Consider the following 23,216-nt stretch of genomic DNA (forward strand, 5'->3'; position numbering starts at 1 on the left):
TAAACATAGGCTTAACTAACTTTATTTTACTGTCAAATTACTTATAGTCAAGAAAAGAAATTAACTTGTGTGTCAAAATAAGTACTAGGCAGAGTTTGATCTATTAGGAATAAAAACTTAATTTGAGTTTAAAAAAATCTGGCTATACATATCATCAAAAAATGAAGTATAGTCCTCCTGTTGGAGGAAATAAATGTAAGAAAATATATCCTATTAACACTAACATCTCTGGACGAAAAAAAGAAAAAACAACTCCTATAGCTCATCATTGTCATCGTCATATACGTCTGAATTGCCACCAGGGGCACCACCTGATCTTTGATAGACGGCTGCGATAATTGGATTGCATACATCCTCAACTTCTTTCATCTTTTCCTCATAATCGTCCTTCTCAGCGTTCTGATTGTCCTCCATTCATTCAAGGGCCTCATTAGTTGCTGCCTCAATCTTCTCCTTCTCGTTCAACTCCAGTTTGTCAACGAGCTTGTCCTCATCGTTGATCTGGCTTTTCATGTTGTAAATGTATGTCTCAAGGCTGTTGCGGGCATCAATTCTTTCTTTAACTTTCTTGTCTTCCTCGGCAAATTCCTCAGCCTCCTTGACCATCCGATCAATCTCTTCCTGACTCAAACGACCTTTGTCATTTTTTATTGTGATATTCTCAAATCATTTAGATGCCTTGTCTTCAGCCTTGACGTTAAGAATGCCATCAACGTCGATTTCAAATGTAACTTCAATTTGAGGAATTCCTCTGCTCAAAGAAACAAGATCGATTTAATAACACAAATAAAGTTAAGCTTTAATAGAAATATAGAAAGGAGCATGTTCACGTATCAACCTTTTGGCCGGAGCTATTCCTGTTAGATCAACGGTCTCTAGCAGCCTGCAGTCCTTTGTAAGACTTTGTTCGCCCTCAAACACCTGTTCGACAGCATTAATACACATTACAGCGAATTCTTACACAGGCAAGATGAAGTCTTCCTTTTTATTTAACTTTCAAGAATTGAGATTCGAAGATGAATACCTTAATGGAAACTGCAGTTTGTCCATCCTCGTAGGTGGTGAAAACTTGAGACTTCTTGGTTGGAATTACGTTGTTTCTAGGAATCAATTTGGTCATGACACCTCCAATGGTTTCAAGACCAAGGGTCAGTGGAGTCACATCCAAATGAAGAACACCTGATAACATAAAACACTAATTATTAGTCACAAAAATTTCAACCCCAAATGAAGAACACCTGATTGCTCAAAGCTCTTGGCGCGCTCACATTCTCTCCTCAACTTGCCAAGTGCTCTGTTGTCATTGCTAATGTCCTTCCCGTGCTTCTTCTTGATCAACTTAATAAAGTGATCCATAATCCTGTGATCGAAATCCTCACCTGAAAGAATAATTCTTCAGCTTATAACCTCAGACGTCAAATAATATCAGTACAATAAAACTCAAATGATAATATACCTCCCAAATGTGTGTCTCCATTAGTTGCAAGAACCTCAAAAACGCCATTATCAATGGTCAAGATACTGACATCAAATGTCCCACCACCGAGGTCAAAAACGAGAATGTTCTTCTCCCCACCTCTCTTGTCCAAACCGTAGGCAATGGCTGGCCGCTGTTGGTTCATTGATAATTCTCGCAACATTCAACCCAGCAATTATGCCAGCATCTTTCGTGGCCTGCCTCTGTGCGTCGTTGAAGTAAGCTGTACACGACAAAAGACAGATATAAAGCCAACGACGCTGTTGACGTCAAGAAGACTCGAATAAATTTTAGAATTAGAAGTTTACCAGGAACAGTAACAACTGCACCCGTAATTTTCTTTCCGAGGTAAGATTCAGGTGTTTCCTTCATCTTTTTTAGAACCATGGCGCTGATCTCCTCGGGACTGAAAACCTTTGTCTCGCCATCCTTAATTTGGACTTCTATGTTAGGTTTTCCATCTTTGTTCACGATCTTGTATGGAACGAGCTTCATGTTGTTGGAATACACGTGCACCAAAAATCCAGAAGCTTCCACCAGATTCCAGCTAATTCCACGGACACCAGATTCCATCTTAACAGAACTTCAATCCCCAGCTGTAGTTGTTAGGCTGCTAATTAGTTAGGTGATTAGCCAATTAGTTAGATAATTACTCTCGTCTTTTTCTCTATAAATAAGGTACTGTGTATGCATTTCACTTATTGGATTGTAGTAGTTTCTCTCCAATCCCTCCTTCCATGGAGGTTTCATTTCCTCCTTCTATGGAGTTGATTTTCCTCCTTTAATGGAGTTTTATTTCCTCCCTTTGTGGAGTGTTTCTCCTCCTATCATGGAGTGTTAATTTCTCCTTTCATGGGGCTTGTAATTCAAGTTTTTCTCATTCAATAAATCTAATACATGTCATTCTGGACCTCTTTATCCTCAAACCTATACAGCATCAAGAATTATATAATCCTGATGATCATAAACGATAGCACGACTCCAAAAAATGAAAGAAGTTAGGCCTTACTTTCGACCGATTAGCCTCTTAACATCGAAGATAGTCCTCTCTGGATTAGCTGCTGCCTGATTCTTTGCAGCCTCGCCGATCAATCTCTCACTGTCGGTAAACGCAACCCACGAAGGGGTTATCCGGTTTCCTTGATCGTTCGCTATGATTTCAATTTTTCCATCTTTGAACACACCAACACAAGAATACGTGGTTCCAAGGTCTATCCCAATTACCGATCCCAGTTCGCCAGGCTTATCTTTCGTGAGGGAAAATGAAAATAAACTTCCTGTTCTCAAACAAATTAATAACAGTTACGTTACAGGGAAAGTAAAATCAAGAAGATTGATCTGAAACTTAGGGTTAGCATTGGACTTACCGAGAAAGAAGATGCCGAAAAAAATTAATGCGTATCTTTTCCATGAACTCGCCATTGTTGGAAAACAAAAATTTCTTTGAAGAAACAGGATTACTAGAATGCAATAGTGTTTTATGTGTAACAAACCATCTAGCAGCTACGTTATGTATAGAGGTGAATACTCATGTGTCTTTGTTCTAACATAACTAGGAGTTTGAGTATTAGAATTTGAATATAATAACGTTATTAATCGTGTTCTTGTTCTAACATAATTAGGAGTTCTTAATTTGTTAGGGGTAGGGTTGTCAATGGGTCGAGCGGAGTCGGCTTGGCTCATGAAAGCACGAGCTCGGCTCGGGCTCGCCACAAGTCAAGCTCGGTTCGTCCAAAAATGGGTGAGCTCGACTCGGCCCACGAGCTCGTGGGCCGAGCCGAGCTCGCCCACAAGCAACGAGCCGAGCACGAACTCAACTCGTGGCGAGCAGACGTCGTTTTTCCTTTTTTTTTTTTTTGAAACAAATAAGTAAATTGGAAAATAAAAAAGTAATTTTAATTTTTAAATCGTGAATTATATATAAAAAACTAGGTAAAAAATTTAAACCCTCCTCCTTTATCCGGGCTTGGGACCGGCTATTTAGATTTAGAGTAGACGGAGTTAAAAATTGTGTTGTTTGTTTATTTATTCATATACAATTTTTTAAAGAAAATTTAAAACAGTATGAAAAATTATTGTTTCAAGCCACGCTGCGTGTCCCCTTGCATATAATTTTCGAAGTAAATCCCTTCTAAAAATTGAAAGGGTAATCGAATGCCCTTTCAATTATCAAAAGTCTTCACTTCGAAAATTATATAGAAGTCTTTCATCTCGAAAATTATATATAATCTTGTGAAAAACTTCTGACAATTGAAAGGGCAATCATTCGATTACCCTTTCAATTTTCAGAAGGAATTTACTTCGAAAATTATATGCAAAGGTACAAACAGCATTGTTCGAGAAAAGAATTTAAAATGTAGATATATAGTAGTAATAGTACCAAGTACTAACAAAAATTTAACTAAATTGGTGGAAATGATTTTTTTTTCCTTTTTTTTTAACTAAAAGAGATAGAAAAGAATAAAAATGAAATCTTTATTTTTTTTATTTTTCTTTTTAAAATAGATAAAATATAAACCCTCCTCCTTTATACAGGTTTGGGACCGACTACTTAAATTTTCAGTAGGCGGAATTAAAAATTGTACACGAACAATTTTTTGTAGCGTGTACAATTTTTCAAAGAAAATTAAAAGTAACGATAAGAAAAGAAAAGTTTCATCAATATAATTAAATCAAATATCACTTACTTGATGACATGCAATTTCGGCATATTTATCTTGTAGTCGAAAATGATCGTCTTGTCTATCCTTAACGCACATTAACGCTTCTAAAATATCTTCTTTCAGTCGACTCCTGACCTCGCTCAAAACTCTTTTACTTGTACTAAAAGCAGACTCCGAACCAACAGTGCTAATTGGAGGTGTCACAGATTTTTTACAGTCGCAGATATAACTGGCCAATGTCGTTCATACCTTCGCCAGAATTCAATTACTTCGTTTGAATTTTTTTTAACTGTTTTATCTATTGGCATATTCTAGTTGAAATAATCAATTAATTCGGTAAACAATACATTATGGCTTGAGCCCATAAATGTTTGATGAGAATGAGATACAGATGGTGACGACATGGCAGTGGCGGTAGTAGTAGATGAACACATTGCAGATGAATCAAATCTATTCGAATTAATACCTTGAAATAAATTAAATATTTCGCATCTTCTTCTTCAATTTTAGCGGAAGGAGTAGGTGCAGATGGTACCCAACTAATATTGGTACCCATTCGTTCGCATATAATTCATACCTTTCACATAATATTTGCTCTAAATTTCTATATGTGATAGGTATATCAAATGTTAAGGCGTTTGAAATTTGATCAATTATATATTTAGTTCTCGATAAATTATATCGGGGGTCCATCACGCATGTTAAAGGAAATAACATAGGCAAATCTTCCCAATATTTTCTAAATTTTAATTCCATGGCAATTATAATTTCACTAAAATCAAGGTCATTTTTGTATTTATGAAATATTCTTGCAATTATATAAAGACGTTCAAGCACCATACAGTTGAAGGGATAGTAAACGCTCGATAAAATCTTAGTAGTTTCATAAAAAGATGTCAAAAATCTTTTAACTTTCAAAGCTAAATACAAATCACGTTTAGTCAACATACCCTCATCATCACTTCTAACATTTCTATTATTATAAAAGTCAGTTATTAAATGTTCAAAACGTTTACATAACTTTAATAATAAGTAAGTAGAGTTCCACCTATGACCTACGTCGTTAACAAATGTTTTAGCATTTTGCACTCCTATTTCGGCACAATAATTCTCAAATGTTTGTTTTCTACTTGGGGGGATTGTGATAAATATTAGTGCGTTCCTAATATTTTGAAATTCATCTTTTATATGTTTTAAACCATTTTGGATAATTAAATTCAAAATATGACATACACAACGAATATGAAATAAATACCCACCAAAATCAGGTTGTAGTACCCTATGCAATTTTTCGGCAACTACGTTATTAACACTAGCATTATCGAAAGTAAATGAACAAATTTTACCTTCGCAATGATATTCTCTAACAATACTAATAATAACATTAAATATATTATTAGCGTTGTGAGGAGACTCAATAATTCTAAAAGCAATAAATTTTTTATGCATGCTCCAAAGTGGGTCTATATAATGTGCAGTTGCAGCTATATATGCTCTTTTATTAATCACTTCCCATATATCCAAAGTTAAAGATATGACACCCCATATTTTTGCAAATCCATAATTAATTGTTATTTTGTTGAAGTAAAATGTTGTATTGTATCGGAACGAAGAGTGTTTCGACTTACCCCCAACGTACCTTGACTGCAGATATTCTTTCACGTATGAGACATAGTGTTGGTTCTCGATTAATGCCAAAGGCAACTTAGCACCAGCAACAAGTTTCACCATTCTGGTTCGAGCTTTCTCCTCCGAATATACCCATGTGGATAGGGGTGCAGCAGAACCACCGGCGTCTGGATTACCAAATTGCAATTGTGTTTAACAGCCTGAAATAAGTCCGTGTTTGGCCGCACATACTTTGTAATGACAGTTGAGATGGGTGGTACCAATTCCTCTTTGTCATGTCAATCTTTGTTGGCAGTATTTACACACTGTTTTAGATTCTTGGACTCCATTGACGATTTTTCTCGTTGAAATCAACTTAAAGTGATCCCAACATTTTGCTTGTTTTTTCCCCTTTCGCTTTCCCCTCGCATCAGGAATGTTTAATTCAACCTCTTCTTCCTGATCGTGTTCCGCTTCGAAAACGTCAACATCATCCAAATTAATTGGATAATTTGGATTGCCGCTTACATTATGATGAAGATCCAAATCTGGATTATCTTCAGGTAGGGGTACGTCATTTAGACCTTCAAATTGATTCTTAAATTGACTTTGCGGTGTCATAGGCGATTCGTTTCCCTCCACACCGAACAAGTTTTCGACAAATGTGCGTGGATCCATTTGTTTAATTGTAATAAGTAATAACTAGTAAAAGAATAATTGTATAAATGTAGTGAAAAATGAAAATTAGATGAACTTTCAATAAATATAGTGAGAACTGGGAAATAAGAATTTGATATTGTATAAATTATATATAAAAATTGCACAACTATCAACACAACACAAGAGAGTTGAGAGAAAGATAATTGAGACTTGAGAGTGAATTGTAGAAAATTTTGTGGCTAAATGCCACTATTTATAGAAGAAGAAAAAAAATTTAATGACAAATACGGTCATTTAAAAAATTCAGTGACCGACAATGGTAAAAAAAAAAAATTAATTCAGGGACCAAAACGGTCACTGACAAAAGACAATGGCCGTTATATAAAGTCATCAAAAAGTTACCGTTTTAGTCACTTTCAAAAACGAGCCCACAAGCTCCGCCTCGTCGCGATCGGCTCGTTTTTTGTGTGAGCCGAGCGGGCTCGGCTCGCCCACCGAATAGGCTCGCTGGCTCGAGCTCGTGCTCGTGTTTTTACGAGTCCAAGCCACCCACGAGCTTCATTTTCTCTGCTCGCCCACTCGGCCCATTTGCCACCCCTAGGGTATAATGTTCTTTTCCAGGATAAGAGTTCTAAGTTTGTTGGGCCGTGTGAGGATGTGTAAACCCATTCTGCTTTACAATATGAATTAAAATCGGAAATATTAATAAATTTAGTAAAATATATAATTGAAAAGTTACAGGTCATATTAAATATAAAATTAAAATTAATTGTTGATTTTGACTTGAAATTTTTGTAAACTTTTAATCTACAAGGGGCATAGTTTGCCTTATCCCATTTTTTAAAATTCTTTTTTTTCTTAAATTCGTTTTCAACAACACATATAATCAAATCCATAACATTTATAAATTTTTCAACCACGTATTTAAATAATTTTTTTTAAAATTTACTAAAAAAATTATTTTTATCCAAACGAAACAGGCTTAATAATAATGAATGCCACGCTTCATGCCACGCTTCACAAAATTGATCTCAAGGAATGGTCAACCCAAATGCTTGGCAATTTCCTCCTTGTATTCTAGAGCTCTCCAGGAAGTCTCCTTGTTCACGTAGAGATTTCGTAGTTTAGAAATGGCAAATAAATTCGCCCTGCCCCTTCCCAAACCCGCCCGTGAAGAAGGAAAAAAATTGTTAGTTTAAGCACCATTCGACTATTTACTTTGAATTTTAAAATTTTGAATTTGTATTTTATTATCTAATAATAACATAATTCGAAATTTTGAATATGTAAAAAATAATAATAAATAAATCAATAAATACAAACGGGACAAACCACTGCCCCGCCCCATCTAAGAGGGGGCGAGATGGGACACCCGACCCACTGCCATCCAAGCTCCACAAACAATACCACTAATATTATGACAATCTCTAAACAAACAAATATAAAAATAAATCCCACTAACTAACATTTACATTAATTAATCAGCTTATTAAATTAATTAACCTTTTCCCCCATGAATTGTCCTTTTTGCTTTAAATAATAATAGCCGTCCATTATATATATTTTGTGAACCCGTCAAATTAAGTATTTGTTTATTTTTTATTTTTAACGCTTTGTTTTTCAATTAAACTTTATAGGATTTCTTTTCCTCTGAGTATCATTAGTGACTCTTGCTGCACTTTTTGATTGCCTTGCCTCGTATTTTCTCTTATATTTGGTAACATAATCAACCATAAAGGTTGTCATGCCTCTGCCTATGTGACTGTTAGTTAAGCAAAATATCAAGCGAGCACCTCACTCCGTCGACACTACCACGTCGTCTAGGGTGATTGTCACGTATTGCCTCTCCATTTTTTTCTAGGAGATAAAGTCAAATCCCATCATCTCGCCCGCTCTCTCCCAAGACGTTGTAGGCATTACCCAATGTCTTGCCTTCATACCTCCCCCGTCCCCCTAGAGGTGTAGACTTGTCATTTGCCCTTTATGAGGCAACAAAAATAAACTTAGTCTTTAGCCACATCAAATGGGCCTCTTCGATCGAAGTGGTTGAGGCATGACCACGATGCTCTACGTAAATTACAATTCATGAAACCTTGAATGACATGTAATTTGATTAATTTGGCATTTTTCTAAAGGTGACTTAAGTAAAATACTTGCAAATTTTTCTAGGACAGTGTAGAATCTGGATGTGAGCCAAATTCTTTGTTAAATATAATTGAGAGTTCTAATTAAAGCACACGTTAAGAGAAATTCTATTTGGAATGCTTTTGAAATCCTATTCGAAGTTTCTTGGACAAATTTTGGATGAAGGTCTATTTTAAATCCTATTGAGATTTAGAATTTGTATTGGACTTAAAGAAATAAAGATAAGAAAACTTTTGAACAAGTCTATTTTATCTAGAACTCTATTCTAAGGTTTGGATTGTTCCCTATATATATTGGGTTCTTTCCTACAATTTAGGTTGGGTTGTTTAACCTCATTATAAGTTAGAAAAATTGTAAACACATAATCTTTGTTCTCTTTCTCCATATTAAGATAAAATATTCATCTTCTGCAAATTATTTTTCTTCTTGTATTCTTGTGATATTTATTTTATATAATTGTCTTAATCTTTTATATTTTCATAACAAATTGGTATCGAAACTATTCCACTTTCAATAAAGTGGTTTCAAATTTGGTCCGATTCATAACAGACGGGGAGTGGGAGATCACATGCCTATAATGGCTATTGTGTGACATTTTTTAGCTTGACATGTAAGCAGTGGGATGAAGTTACATGTCAAGCATCCAATGAGCCTCATTTACATCTCGTTTGCCTATAAATACTTAAAATTGGTGTCATTTGAAAGTAAAAACAATTTAGTAATATCAATCTCAAATATAAACTCCTTGTATTCTCTTTTTTCTCGTGTTTTTCCCACACCCACATAATTGCCTATTTGTTTAACTTGAGCGTCTAATTGTACGTGATCATTGTCTCTACCCTTTTGTAGTTGGAAGTCCGGTTGTGATTTTTATGTGTGTCCAAGTGTTCAAGTAACATACACGTGTAAGAAAAAAGAGTTGGAATATGTTTACAACTAAGAGGTAACAAAAGTTTTTTGCAGTAAATGATATTTCTACAGTCTCTAAGATTGTGTAAGAAAAACAAAATTATTTACAGGATGTAAGGAGATGATATTGATCACCAAAGATAACCCAAGCTCAGTTTATACCCACTTCCTATACCACAAAGCCGAAAACTACGAACCCAAGACAATACCAAGTTTACTTCCGGTTGCCAATGAGATATATCACTTATGAGACCACAAAAGAGTAAGAAATCTCATAAACTATCACCACTAAGATGATAGACAAAAAGAGACAGAGAAGATGGAAGAAGAAACCATGAGAATTGGCTAAGAATAGGAGGCGGCGACGGGTCCCTCAAAATAAGAGAAAGAGAGTGACCCAAATAAGGTAAGTATAGGTATGTTAAACAATGGGTCAAATTAGAGGCCCAAGAGACAATTAAATAGGCTCACAATATATTCTCCCAATTAATGGCCATCCAAGGAAGTGTATTGGGCCATGAGCAACACTAAATTATTTAGGTTACTTCGAGTGGCCCAGGTCGTATTGTTTCGAATGTGGTGTTGGATTTTCGTTCAGTCATTTGGCTAGGCCGACTGAAAACTTAAACCGAGCCCGGGGGAGGTCGTTTGACAACAAATTGCTTAACAACCTCCACCTTAGTGTCAAAAGACCTGCAAAAAGAAACGTCTTCCATTAGTGACACCTCTAATAGAAAAACGATAAAATTGAAAATCATTTACCTGTACAAATATTTAGAAGATCCTTGCAACTTCTAAACTTTACCAATGATAGCACTTTTATACCCATATATGAAGGGTTGTATTGTGTGTGAATCTTTTCAAGTCTTACCACCTCTTGAGATACTATATCTCTAATAAAGTGTAATATAACATCCATGTGTTTAGTGCGTTTGTGAAAAACAGGGTTCTTACATAAATGTATGGATGACTGACTATCAGAATACACAACCACATACTCATTCAAGACATATAATTCATGAAGTAAACATCTAAGACATAAGGCCTCTTTAACTGCTTTAGTAGTAACAATATACTCAGATTCAGTGGTGGATAGTGCAACAATGTGTTGTAACTGTGATTTCCAACTAACAGATGAATTTGATAGGGTAAACACGTAAGAGAAAGTCAATTTCCTACCATCCCTATATCCCGCATAATCAGCATCTACAAAACCCTTCAATTTCACGCCTTCCTTATTAGCACTAAACTTCAGACCTATGTGACCCGCACCCTTCAAGTACCTGAATAACCACGTTAATGCTTCCCAATGTTCAGGGCCTGGATTAGCTATGTACCTACTAAGAGTACTGACAGCAAAACCTAAATTCGATCTAGTGCAAACCATCAAATACATTATGGAACCAATCACATTAGAATATGATACTCTACTCATGTATTCTATTTCACGTTCGTTGCAAGGAGATTGTTCTTTAGATAAAACAAAATGGCTAGGTTTGCAATCACTCATATTAAATTTTTTCAACACTTTGCATATGTACAGAGACTGATGCAAGAACAAGACGGAATTTGACCTATCTCTTTCTATTTCCATGCCTAGAATTCTCTTAGCCTTATCTAGGTCTTTCATGTCAAATTCACTAGCTAGTTTTGCTTTTATATTATTTATCCACTTAGAAGAAAATCCTATCAAAAGTATGTCGTCCAAATAAGGCAACAGAAATAGATAATTATTATCAGTCTCGTTATGTTGAAAATATAGACAGTGATTAAATTTACTTCTTTGGAACCCTATAGTGAGTACAAAGGAATCAAATCTCTTGTACCACTATCTAGGTGATTGTTTTAAATCATACAGGGATTTTTTTTCAGAAAACACACATAATCAGGTTTTGACTTATCCTTAAAACCTTTTGGTTGATTCATGAAGATTTGTTCATCAAGCTCACCATGTAGAAAAACAGTTTTTACATCAAGTTGTTCAAGTTCTCAGTCAAAATACGCAATCAAAGCAAGCATGACCATAATAGTGGTGTACTTAATAATTGGTGGAAAAAATCTCATTATAATCAACGTCCTCCTTCTGTGTATAACCCTTAGTCACTAACCTAACTTTAAACTTTAAGCGTTCCGAGCCACTAGTACCTTCCTTAACCTTAAAAACCCATTTGCAATCGACGATCAATTTGTTCTTAGGCCTAGGTACTAGCTCCCAAGTTTGATTCTTTTCTAGAAAACTCATATCTTCTTTCATCGCTTTAAGCCACTCCTTAGATTGATCATTACCTATTCCATCTTCAAAGATTTTTTGCTCTTTATCAGCTAGTTCTTCGGAAATAGCGTGGACAAAAGCTAATTCAAATTCAAAACTGAACCTTCTAGGTTCTCTCGTCTGTCTCCTCTCTCTATCCCTAACTAGATTATAATTAGTTAAGGGATTTTCTTTTTCAGGGTGTTCTTCTATCACTACTTCGTTACTGTTCTCCACTTTAGGTCCCTAAACCTGAATCTCCACCTCAATTGGAGTAGTAGGGACAGGTGTACTAAATTTTCCTAACTCCACCTTAAACCGATGTCTCTCCTTACCTGGTTCAGCTTTACTCACAGGTTCGATTTTCCCTTTAATACACGGCATCTCATTCTCGTTAAATGTGACATCCCTACTCACGATGATCTTAACCCCCTTTTGACTTCTATCCCATAATATGTATCCCTTAGCACCCTCGGGATACCCTAGAAAGACGCACTTTCTAGCTCTAAGTTCCAACTTTCCCTCGCTTTGATGAGAAAAGGCAGCACAGCCAAAAGTTCTAAACATAAAATAATCACTCAGTTTACCTGACCATCTCTCATATGGAGTGTCACAATTCATTGCTGCAGATAGAGTCAAATTAATCAAATAACAAGTAGTCATAACAGCCTCACCCCAAAGGGGACACTAGAACTTAACATCATGCAATGCACTTTATCAAGTATGGTTCTATTCATCCTTGCGGCTACCCCGTTTTGCTGGGGAGTGTAAGAAATAGTCTTATGTCTAGTTATGTCATTTTCTTTACACATACTCTCAAATTCCGTGTTGCAAAACTCTAGGTCGTTATCTGTCCTTAAAAAATTGATTTTCTTACCAGTTTGGTTTTTCACTTGTCTCTTCCAGTTATTGAAATTATAAAAAGTCTCAGATTTAACTTTCAATAGATAGGCCCACATTTTTCTAATATAGTCATCGATAATAGACAGGAGATACATATTCCCACCCGATGTGGGATTACTAGCAGGACTCCACAGATCAGAATGCACATATTCAAGCATGCCTTTAGCTTTATGAACACTCGTGGAGAATAAAGTTTTATGATGCTTACCAAGTACACAATGATCACAAAATGACAAATCTGACACACAGTCATTACCAAATGCACCTTTTTCATTAAGTAGCTTAAATCCCTTAATGCTTACATGTGCAAGTCTATTATGTCATGTGTGTGTGTAATCAATCTTGACAGAAGAGATAGAAGAGTTCAAACCTCTAATCACTTCCCCAGTAGTGATATAGATGTCGTTTTTCTCAGTTCCCTTAATGAAAACTAAAGCACCCTTAATCATTTTTAGCATACCATTTCCAATTTTACTAGTGAAGTTATCATTTTCAAGTCTCCCTACTGAAATCAAATTCCTAGACAATTCAAGAATATATCTAATCTTTTAACGTGTACACAAAACCCGTGTGAAATTTTACGTTTATGTCACCAATTCCAGCAATAGTATAGGCATAGTTATCACATAGCACAACATGCCCAATATTAGATTCATGTAAGTTATAAAATCAATTCTTTTCAGACATCAGATAGAACGATCACCAGAATCAAGTATCCACTCATGCATGCGGGAATTAGCAGTTAGATTTAATTCAACAGTGTATGCAACTGGACTTATAAGCATATAGACCTCATCGTTATCTATCTCAGATATAGAGGACAACACATTTACCTCATCTCTCTCCTAAATCTTTAACTTGCCCTTTTCTTTATGGAAGTCTTTTATAAAATGCTCTGTGTTTTCACAGCCATAGCATTTTCTGGCCTTCGTCCTAGATTTTGATCTAGATTTACCCTTGCTGTTCTTTTCCATCCATTGCCACTTGACTCGCCACCACTTTGATATCCATCATGACTATTTTGCCTAAATTGAGTTCTAACCGGCATCATATGTAACTCACCACTCCTCTTATCATGTTTTTCAGCCCTAATTTTCATCTCTTTACTCCTAAGAGAGTCTATGACAATTTTAGGTGTCAATGTATCTCTACCATACTTAATGGAGTTCTTAACTTCCTTATAGGAATCAGGGATCACATTGAGAAAAATTATAGCCTTATAAGTTTCGGACACAGCCTCATCACAATTAACTATATCTTGCACCAACTTGTTAAACACGTCTAAATTGTCATCGAGATCCTTTGAAGGATCTATTTTAAAACTGAAAAAACCTTCTAACAAGCAGATTTTATTCGATGTAGATTTAGACAAATACAAGTCTTCTAATTTTTTTCCAAAGTTCTTTGGTGGTTTTCAGTTTACACACCTTTCTTAAAATGGCGTCAGACAAGTGTAAAATTATTGAAGTGTAAGCAAACTCATCGGCTTCTTTTCTTTGTTCTTTTGAAAAATCAATTGAAAAATTGTCTTCAATGGCCTTTGAAACATTTTGTTGGACTAAAATACCCTTCATTTTTTGTTGCCAAATAGAAAAGTCACCCTTTCCATTAAAAATCCCCAAATCAAAATTGTGAGTTGTCATCTTCACACAACAGTTAAAGGATGCACAAAACACAATCAAACCATACAAACTAGTCCTAGGGTCATAGACAATATACTCCGTTCTAGATTCTTAGGATTTCGTAAGACTCGCAGTCTTAGATCAAGGGAATGTTCAAAATGGGTAAAGTCACTATAATTCTAATGGAATTAATAAGCAGCGAAAATAACAATGCAACAGAAAATTACATCTAACAGATAATCAGTTTCACGGCAATTATATCACTAAGAATAAAATATTGATTTAACTAAAAGTCATATACTCAATCAAACAATTAAGAGCACATAACCCTAATTTCTAGCATAAGCAATAAGCCCCAAACCTAATAATCACCCCCACACGATGATCTGCTAGTGCAAAAATATAAATGTTTCAGTCAATTTACCAGAGCCGACCTATCTGAGTCCATAGTGTGGAGAGATGCGAATTTGCTGCTTTAGGGCCCCACTATTCGCTTTAAAGATTCAGCAAATATAACAATTCCGATCAGCAACAAATGTAGATTGAGGTCAAGGACGAAATCGTCCAACTTTTCCTGCGCAACCTGAACCACTAAACCAAACACATCAAAATGTTCAGGAGAATGAAATAAACGAAATGGTAGAAAAAATCACGCTGCAGGGCCTCCCACTCGCCTCATCGGACCGCCGCCGTCGCCACCACACACTACCTCACAGGGGGCCCCTCGACCTACTGGTTATGGGTCCGAACTTCGTTTGTCCAAAAGAGATCCAGTTTGGGAGTAATTAAAGGATTTAGGTTCGATCAGTTTGAAAATGGTGCCTTTCTCTCTCGATTTTGGACTGTTTTGACATAAATTAAAGCCCTACGCTCTGATACCAAATGTAAGGAGATGATATTGATCACCAAAGATAACCCAGGCTCAGTTTATACCCACTTTCAACACCACAAAGTTGACAACTACGAACTCAAGACAATACTAAGTTTACTTTCGGTTGCCAATGAGATATATCACTTAGGAGACCACAAAGGAACAAGAAATCTCATAAACTATCACTACTAAGATGATAGATAAAAAGAGACAGAGAAGATGGAAGAAAAAATCACGAGAATTGGCTAAGAATAGGAGGCGATGACGAGTCTCTCAAAATGAGAGAAAGAGACCAATTTATCTTTCAATCAAGTAGCCCAAATAAGGTAAGTATAGGTAGGTTAAAAAATGGGTCAAGTTAGAGGCCCAGGAGACAATTAAATGGGCTCACAAGATATTCTGTCAATTAATGGCCATCCAAGGAAGTGTATTGGGCCACGAGCAACACTAAATTATTTAGGTTGCTTCGAGTGGCCCAATTAACCTTCGGGTCGTATCGTCTCGAATGTGGTGTTGGATTCTCGTTCAGTCATTTGGCTAGGCCAACCGAAAACTTAAACCAAGTAACATCATAGCGCGGAGGAGGTCGTTTAACAACAAATTACCTAACACATGAGCATTTGTTTCAAGAATCTATCACCTATATATGAAATCGAACCAAATTGCAACTATTGTTTGTTTTGCATGTTGAAATGATTAGTTTGCTTCCATGTACGAAAATTATAATGCGCGCACATGTGTGTGTTTGTACACATATATTATTAGATCCTGGTATTTGAAATCACTGCAAGATAGTTTCTATTTTTAAATTTATTGTCCATTTTTAAATTCCCAAGTGATTTCATGAGTATAGCTCGATGAAGTTGTAATTTCTAGGCTTCTACTCGAGTTGTCATTCTGGCTTTTAGTAGCAAGTTCTTTTGGACAATGTCAATATTTATATTAAAAATTACTCCTTTATATGGATGACTACATTGTTAGAGTAGGAAAGAAGACCTTGAAAAGATGAGTGGGAATAGGCTATGATGTGATCCAGGAAACACAAGCGACAAAGTCAAGTCCAACGTCAAGCCCGGGGAAAGATCCGTTGATAGTCGAAGGTAGGCCAATGACGCGAGTGAGGATGAAGCGAGTGAAAGAGGCAATGGGATTGCTTGCCAAGGCGACCACTGATGAAACCATGTTCAGGATTCAAAACGGGACAAGTTTCATGTTGGGGACGAAGGCTAAAGAAGTTTGGATTAATGTATTTCAAGTGACGAAAAAAGGGAGCTCAACCGAGAGCTATGTGGCTGTCCAACCCATGCGGTCACAACGAGGGTGGCAGGGACTTCGAGCCAGGTGAAAAGTTGTACTATGCGACTGCATAGAGGAAAACTTAGGCGGATGTTCTATTTTTGGCGAGAAGTTTATTTTCATTAAAACTCTTATTATTTGGTAACTTAATATTGCTAGGAGTTTATAATTTCATTTTCAATTATTTTACTAGAGTTTTTTTCCTTTTAAAACTAGTTCCTAGGTTTAGTATAAATATGAATTTTTTTCTACATTGTAGGAACTTTTTTGACATTATTATTATCGAGATGCTTTTATTGCTTTCTTCCTGTGTTCGTCAATTGGACAATCTGCAAACTTATCAAGATTTAAATCTTGTGACGTTCAAATCAACCGGGTGAGATTCAAATATTTTTGTGTAATCAAGAGGTCTGCACATTGTCGGTGATTCAGTTTGCTTGATTTCAAATTTATTGAGTTTAATCCAAAACCTTACTTTGACTTTCTTGGGTTGATTTATCGTGAGTTTGGTAGGGTTTGCCTACGCAGGTTCACATCAATTGGTATCAGAGCTTAGACTCCAATCTAAGGTTATATCTCTTTTAAATTCTTGTTGAGTCAGTTATCTTTTCTTTTCTTTTGTTTTTGTTTTCGGTGTTCTTCAAGTCAACCATTAGTTTTGAGTCGTTGATCAAAAAAAATTTCAAAAGTTGTTTTTAGATTCAATTTGCATCCAAATCAACTTCCGTTTGTTGCGTTAGCATCGTTGTTGATTTTTCTATCTCAAGAGAAAAAAATTATTGTTCATTGTACGGCACTGTTCATCCATACAGAAATAAAAAAATCCAAAAAAAAAAATCCGACTTTAAAAAAAATTGTTATTATTGCTATTGATCTTGGGAATTTACCGGCTTCATTAGTCCATTTTATTATTTGTGTCTAGTTTAATTTTCCAGCCAATTTATTCTTCTATTTTGTATCCTTGAGTCATTTTCTTTGTTTTGTCTAGTCTGAATCGTTAACCAAGTTATTCTAAATTCTTCGGGCTTATAATCTAGCTCACACTGGTTTGGATTCCACTGATTAAATTTTTGATTGAGTTCCAAATTGTTCTTTTGAGGCACTTGGTGAAAGCAACGAGTGGTAAAAGGCAGAGTGATGAGAACAATCGAGGGAAAAGCCATATTGAGTAAATTCCGAGTAAAATTTGTGAGGCAGAAAAATAAATTAGATTTAGGATGTCGAACAGGGAAGGATCAAATCCTGGTAGAATTGATGATTAAATTACTATGCTAGAGGAATCGATACGAAGGATTGAGATGATATTTGGAGATGTGAGGGATCGATTGAATATGCCGGATGCACAATTGGAAAGGGTAAATCCAATACCTACTAATGTACGAAGGGAATGTCCTAATGCATGGAGATAAGGTAGACTGGAACTTAGGATGGAGGAATATAGTGATCTTGATCTTGAAGTTGATAGTGGGATAGATAAAGATGCGATTGTGGATGCGGAGATTGGAAGGGGAAGAAATAGAGGTGTTAGGTAAGAATTTTAATGGAGACGGGGTGGGTGGAAATTTGGGAAACATTAAAATGACCATTCCTTCATTCAAAGGGATGAGTGATCCGGAGGCATATTTGGAGTGGGAGGAGAAAATTGCATTAATCTTCGATTGTCACAATTACTCGAGGGAGAAAAAGGTGAAAATTGCAGTCCTTAAGTTCACCAATTATGCAATTACTAGGTCGGGTCAAGTAGTGACTACGAGGCGGAGAAGTGGGGAACACCCTATCAACACATGGGAGGAATTGAAAACTATATTGCGGAAGAGATTTGTACCTAATCACTACTACCGTGAGCTTTATCAAAAATTGCAAAATTTATATCAAGACTCTAGAAGTGTAGAAGATTACTATAAGGAGATGGAAATGCTAATGATTAGGGAAAATGTGGAGGAGAATAGGGAAGCCACTATGGCTCGATTTTTGAGTGGGTTGAATAGAGACATTGCAAATATAGTGGAATTACAACATTATGTGGAAATTGAAGACATGTTACATGTAGCCATGAAGGTAGAGAGGCAGTAAGCGAAAGGGGACAATGAGGTACCAATCTGGATCTTCAGGTTCTAATCCTTCTTGGAAATCGAAGTGGAAAAATAAAAAATGAGATGGACCTCTTGCAAGAGGGAGGGTCGAGGTACCAAGAAGCAAGGAAAAGAGTGCTAGCAAGGCCATACCAAAGGGGGAGTCACAGCCATGAAGAAACAGGGACATCAAATGTTTTTGTTGCTTGGGAACGAGGTACATTACTTCTCAATGTCCAAACAAGAAACAATGATTCTGCGGGATAGCGGGGAAGTATAAACTGAAAGTGAAAGTGACTATGCAGACATGCCAGAATTGGAGGATGCTGCTAAAGAAGACACCATTGAGTATGTGGTTGGGGGTAAGCTATTGGTCGCAAGGCGAGGTCTCAGCGCTCAAATCAAGGCGGATGACTTGGAGCAACAGTGAGAAAACATATTCTACATGCGATGGCACGTCAATGACAAGGTATGTAGTGTAATAATTGATGGTGGAAGTTGTACTAACGTGGCTAGCACTAATATAGTGGAAAATTGAGTTTAACATTATTAAAGCATCATCGGCCCTATAGATTACACTGGTTAAATGAATGTGGGGAAATTAAAGTGACAAAAAGGGTGTTAATTAATTTTTCCATTGATAAATATCAAGATGAGGTGATGTGTGACGTTGTATCTATACATGCGGGGCATATCTTGTTAGGAAGACCATGGCAATACGATAGGAAGGCAATGCATAATGGGTATAAGAATAAGTATAGTTTTGTGAAAGATGAAAGGTCTGTCACTCTTGTGCCATTAACACCGGTACAAGTAGATGAAGACCAAATTTAACTTAAAAATGAAGAAGAATCGAGAGTAAGAGAGTTAGAGAAAAAGAGAGAAAATAGTGAGGTGGCTAATAAAAATAAAAAGATAGTGGGGCCACATGAGATAAAAGAAAGAGAGTCTTCCGTAAGGAGAGAAAAGTCGAAACAAAATTTCTTTACGAGAGAGAGTGAATTGAAAAATGGAATAACGGAGAGACAACAAATGATACTATTGGTTTATAAGAAGTCACTCTCAACTTTGAAGAGCCTCACACATCCCTCCCTAATTTGACTATTTTTTGTTGCAGGAATTTGAACATGTATTTTCGGAGGATGTGCCGAGTGGGTTACCACCCATTAGGAAAATTGAGCACCAAATTGATTTCATACATGGAGTTGTCATTCTTAATCGACCAACTTATTGGAGTAATCCAGAGGAGACAAAGAAGTTTCAAAAACAAGTGGAGAAATTGATGAGCAAGGGTTATGTGAGGGAAAGCACGAGTCCATGTGCCGTACTTGTACTGCTGGTGCCAAAGAAAGATGAAACTTGGAGAATGTGCGTGAATTGCAGAGCCATCAACAACATCACGATAAAGTATTATCATCCAATTTCTAGGCTAGATGGCATGTTAGATGAACTACATGGTGCATGCATATTTAGCAAAATTGATTTTAAGAGTGGGTATCATCAAATTAGCATGAGGGAGGGTGATGAATGGAAAATTGCTTTTAAAACTAAATGCGGTTTGTATGAATGGTTAGTCATGCCGTTTAGGCTTACAAATGCACCAAGCACTTCTATGCGACCAATGAATAATGTTTTGCGTGCTTTTATTGAAAAATTTGTTGTAATTTATTTTGATGACATTTTAAACTATAGCAAGAATCTTGATGAACATGTAGAACATTTGAGGTATATGCTTGTGGTTTTGAGGAAAGAATAGCTTTATGCTAATTTTAAAAAGTGCATATTTTGAATGGATAGGATTGTATTTCTAGGCTTTATAGTTAGTGCTAATGGTGTAGAAGTAGATGAAGAGAAAATAAAGGCTATTAAAGATTTGCCAACACCTAAAAATATAACTGAAGTTAGAGGTTTTCATAGATTGACTAGTTTTTACAAGCGTTTTGTTAGAGACTTTAGCACAATTACCACGCCACTAACTGAAATTGTCAAGAAAAATGTGGGGTTTCAATGGAGGGTAGAACAAGAACATGCATTCAACACTATCAAAAATTGTTTGTGTAAAGCACCAGTTTTAGCACTCCTAACTTTGACAAAACTTTGGAGATTGACTGTGATGCATCAGGAATAGGTATTAGAGCAGTCTTAATGCAGGATAAGAGATCGATAGCTTACTTTATTGAAAAGTTAAGTAGTGCAGCTCTCAACTATCCTACATATGATAAGGAGCTATATTCAGTTGTTCGAGCCTTTCAGACATGGCAGCATTACATATGGTCAAAGGAGTTTGTAATTCACATCGACCATGAATCGTCGAAGCATTTGCGGGGTCAAGGTAAGTTGAACAAATGCACACTGGATGGAATTCATAGAAACTTTTCCATATGTCATCCGTTTCAAACAAGGTAAGGAACATGTAGTAGCAGATGCAATGTCGCGAAGGTACGTGCTTCTAACTACTTTAAGTACGAAATTACTTGGCTTTGAGTACATTAAGGGTATGTATGATAATGATCTTGATTTTTTCAACATTTACAATTCATGTCATAAGGGAGCTGTAGATAAATTATTTAAGTATGAGGGATACTTGTTTAGGGAAAACAAATTATGTGTTTCTAATTGCTTTATGCGTGAGTTGTTGGTTAGAGAAGCACATATTGGGGGACTACTGGGTCACTTTGGGGATAGCAAAGACCTTAGAAATATTAACTAAACATTTTTATTGGCCTAAAATGAAAGTTGATTTGGAACGGATTTGCAATCGATGTATAACTTGTAAAAATGCTAAATCTATGGTCTTACCTCATGGACTTTACACACCTTTGCCAATGCGTAGTAAACCTTGGGTAGACATTTCCATGAATTTTGTGTTAGGTTTGCCTAGGACTAAAAAGAGATGGGATTCGATTTTTGTAGTGGTGGATGTGTTTAGTAAAATGGCACATTTCATTCCATGTCACAAAACCGATGATGCCACTAACATTGCAAACTTGTTTTTTTAAAGAAATTGTGCACTTGCATGGAGTACCTAAAAGTATTGTGTCAGATAGGGATGTTAAATTTCTTAGTCACATTTGAAAGGTCTTGTGGAATAAGTTAGGCATGAAATTACTATTTTCTACAACTTGTCACCTATAAACCGAAGTAGTGAATAGGACCATAACACAACTATTGCGCACTGTGGTTAATAAGAAGTTGAAAAATTGGGAAGAATATTTACCTTTCATAGAGTTTGCATATAATGGGGCCACACACTCCACTACGTCGTTTTCTCCATTTGAGATTTTTTATGGTTTTAATCCAATAACACCTATAGATTTAATATCTTTGTCTGTGAATGAACGAGGTAGCTTGGATGGGAAGCAAAAGGCCGAGTTGGTGAAATCACTCCATGAAAAGGTATGGGAGCAAATTGAGAAGAAGAGCAAGCATTATGCCGAGCAAGTAAATAAGGGTAGGAAGATTGTTACCTTCGAACCAGAAGATTGGGTTTGGGTACATTTCAGAAAAGAGTGATTTCCAGAGCAAAAGAAATCAAAATTGTTACCACAGGGAGATGGACCGTTTCAAATACTTAAGAAGATCAATGACAACGCATACAAATTAGATCTTCCAGGTAAGTATAGCATTTCAACAACTTTTAATGGGTCTGATCTTTCTCTCTTTGATGCGGGTTCGGATTCGAGGACGAATCCTTTCAAAGAGGGAAGGGATGAAGTGATCTAGGAGACACAAGCGACAAAGTCAATTCCAACGTCAAGCCCGTGGAAAGATATGTTGATAGTCGAAGGTGGGGTAATGACGCGAGTGAGGATGAAGCGAGTGAAAGAGGCAATGGGATTGCTTGCCAGGGCGACCGCTGATGAAACCATGTTCAGGACTCAAAAACGGGACAAGGTTCATGTTGGGGATGAAGGCAGAAGAAGTTTGGATCAATGTATTTCAAATGACGGAAAAATGGATCTCAACCGAGAGCTATGCGGCTCTCCAACCCATGCGGTCGCAACGAGGGTGGCAGGGACTTCAAGCCAGGTGAAAATCTGTACTATGCGACCGCATAGATTAACTCTATGTGGCCGCATAGAGGAAAACTTGGGTGGATGTTCTATTTTTGGCGAGAAGTTTGTTTCCACTAAAACTCTTATTATTTTGGTAACTTAATATTGTTAGGAGTTAATAATTCCATTTTCAATTATTTTACTAGAGTTTTATTCTTTTTAAAACTAGTTCCTAGGTTTAGTATAAATAGGATTTTTTTCTACATTGTAAAAACTTTTTTGACATTATTATTAATGAGAGACTTTCATTGCTTTCTTTTTGTCTTCTTCAATTGGACAATATACGAACTTATCAAGATTTAAATCTTGTGACGTTCAAATCAATTGGGTGAGATTTACATATTTTTGCGTAATCAAGATGTCCGCACATCGTCGGTGATTCAAGTTGCTTGGTTCCAAATTTATTGAGTTTAATCCAAAACCTTGCTTTGACTTTCTTGAATCGATTTTCAATCTTGATTGTGGGTTTGGTAGCGTTTGCTTACATGAGTTCATATTAGGCTAGCTAAACGTTGATCTAATAAGAGAGTCTCAACCTTGTTAATAAGCTCGAGATCAAGCCTCTCTTATTGAATCGAGGCCGAGCCCTATTAGTCCAAGGTTAAGCACATCTCATAAGCTTGAGTTCGTACTTATCTTATTAGCTTGAAGTTGAATATATACCACTAGATTGAGATCAATCCT

At 36.2% G+C, this 23,216-nt stretch overlaps 1 protein-coding gene and 1 pseudogene across 1 annotated transcript; both read right to left on the reverse strand.

Moving 5' to 3' along the window:
* Positions 1–255: 255 nt before the first annotated feature.
* Positions 256–2,899, reverse strand: LOC111366846 (annotated as a pseudogene).
* Positions 2,900–11,959: 9,060 nt separating this feature from the next.
* On the reverse strand, positions 11,960–12,711 carry LOC111366847. Its single transcript, XM_022987538.1, has 3 exons — positions 12,528–12,711; positions 12,210–12,336; positions 11,960–12,122 (listed from the first exon to the last, which is right to left on the reverse strand). The coding sequence occupies exons 1-3, from the start codon at positions 12,709–12,711 to the stop codon at positions 11,960–11,962; spliced, it is 474 nt and encodes a 157-aa protein (XP_022843306.1).
* Positions 12,712–23,216: the final 10,505 nt, after the last annotated feature.

Source organism: Olea europaea, chromosome 18, assembly GCF_002742605.1.
Source record: "Olea europaea var. sylvestris chromosome 18, O_europaea_v1, whole genome shotgun sequence".
Classification (NCBI taxonomy): Eukaryota; Viridiplantae; Streptophyta; class Magnoliopsida; order Lamiales; family Oleaceae; genus Olea; species Olea europaea.

Excerpts from the sequence above, each read along its gene's own strand:
- LOC111366847 (XM_022987538.1), bottom strand. The coding sequence starts at position 12,711 with ATGTATCTCCTGTCTATTATCGATGACTATATTAGAAAAATGTGGGCC. Across the intron at positions 12,337-12,527 it reads TTGCAACACGGAATTTGAGA|CAATGAATTGTGACACTCCA; the intron begins GTATGTGTAAAG and ends CTCTATCTGCAG. Across the intron at positions 12,123-12,209 it reads TTGGAACTTAGAGCTAGAAA|GGATGTCACATTTAACGAGA; the intron begins GTGCGTCTTTCT and ends CATCGTGAGTAG.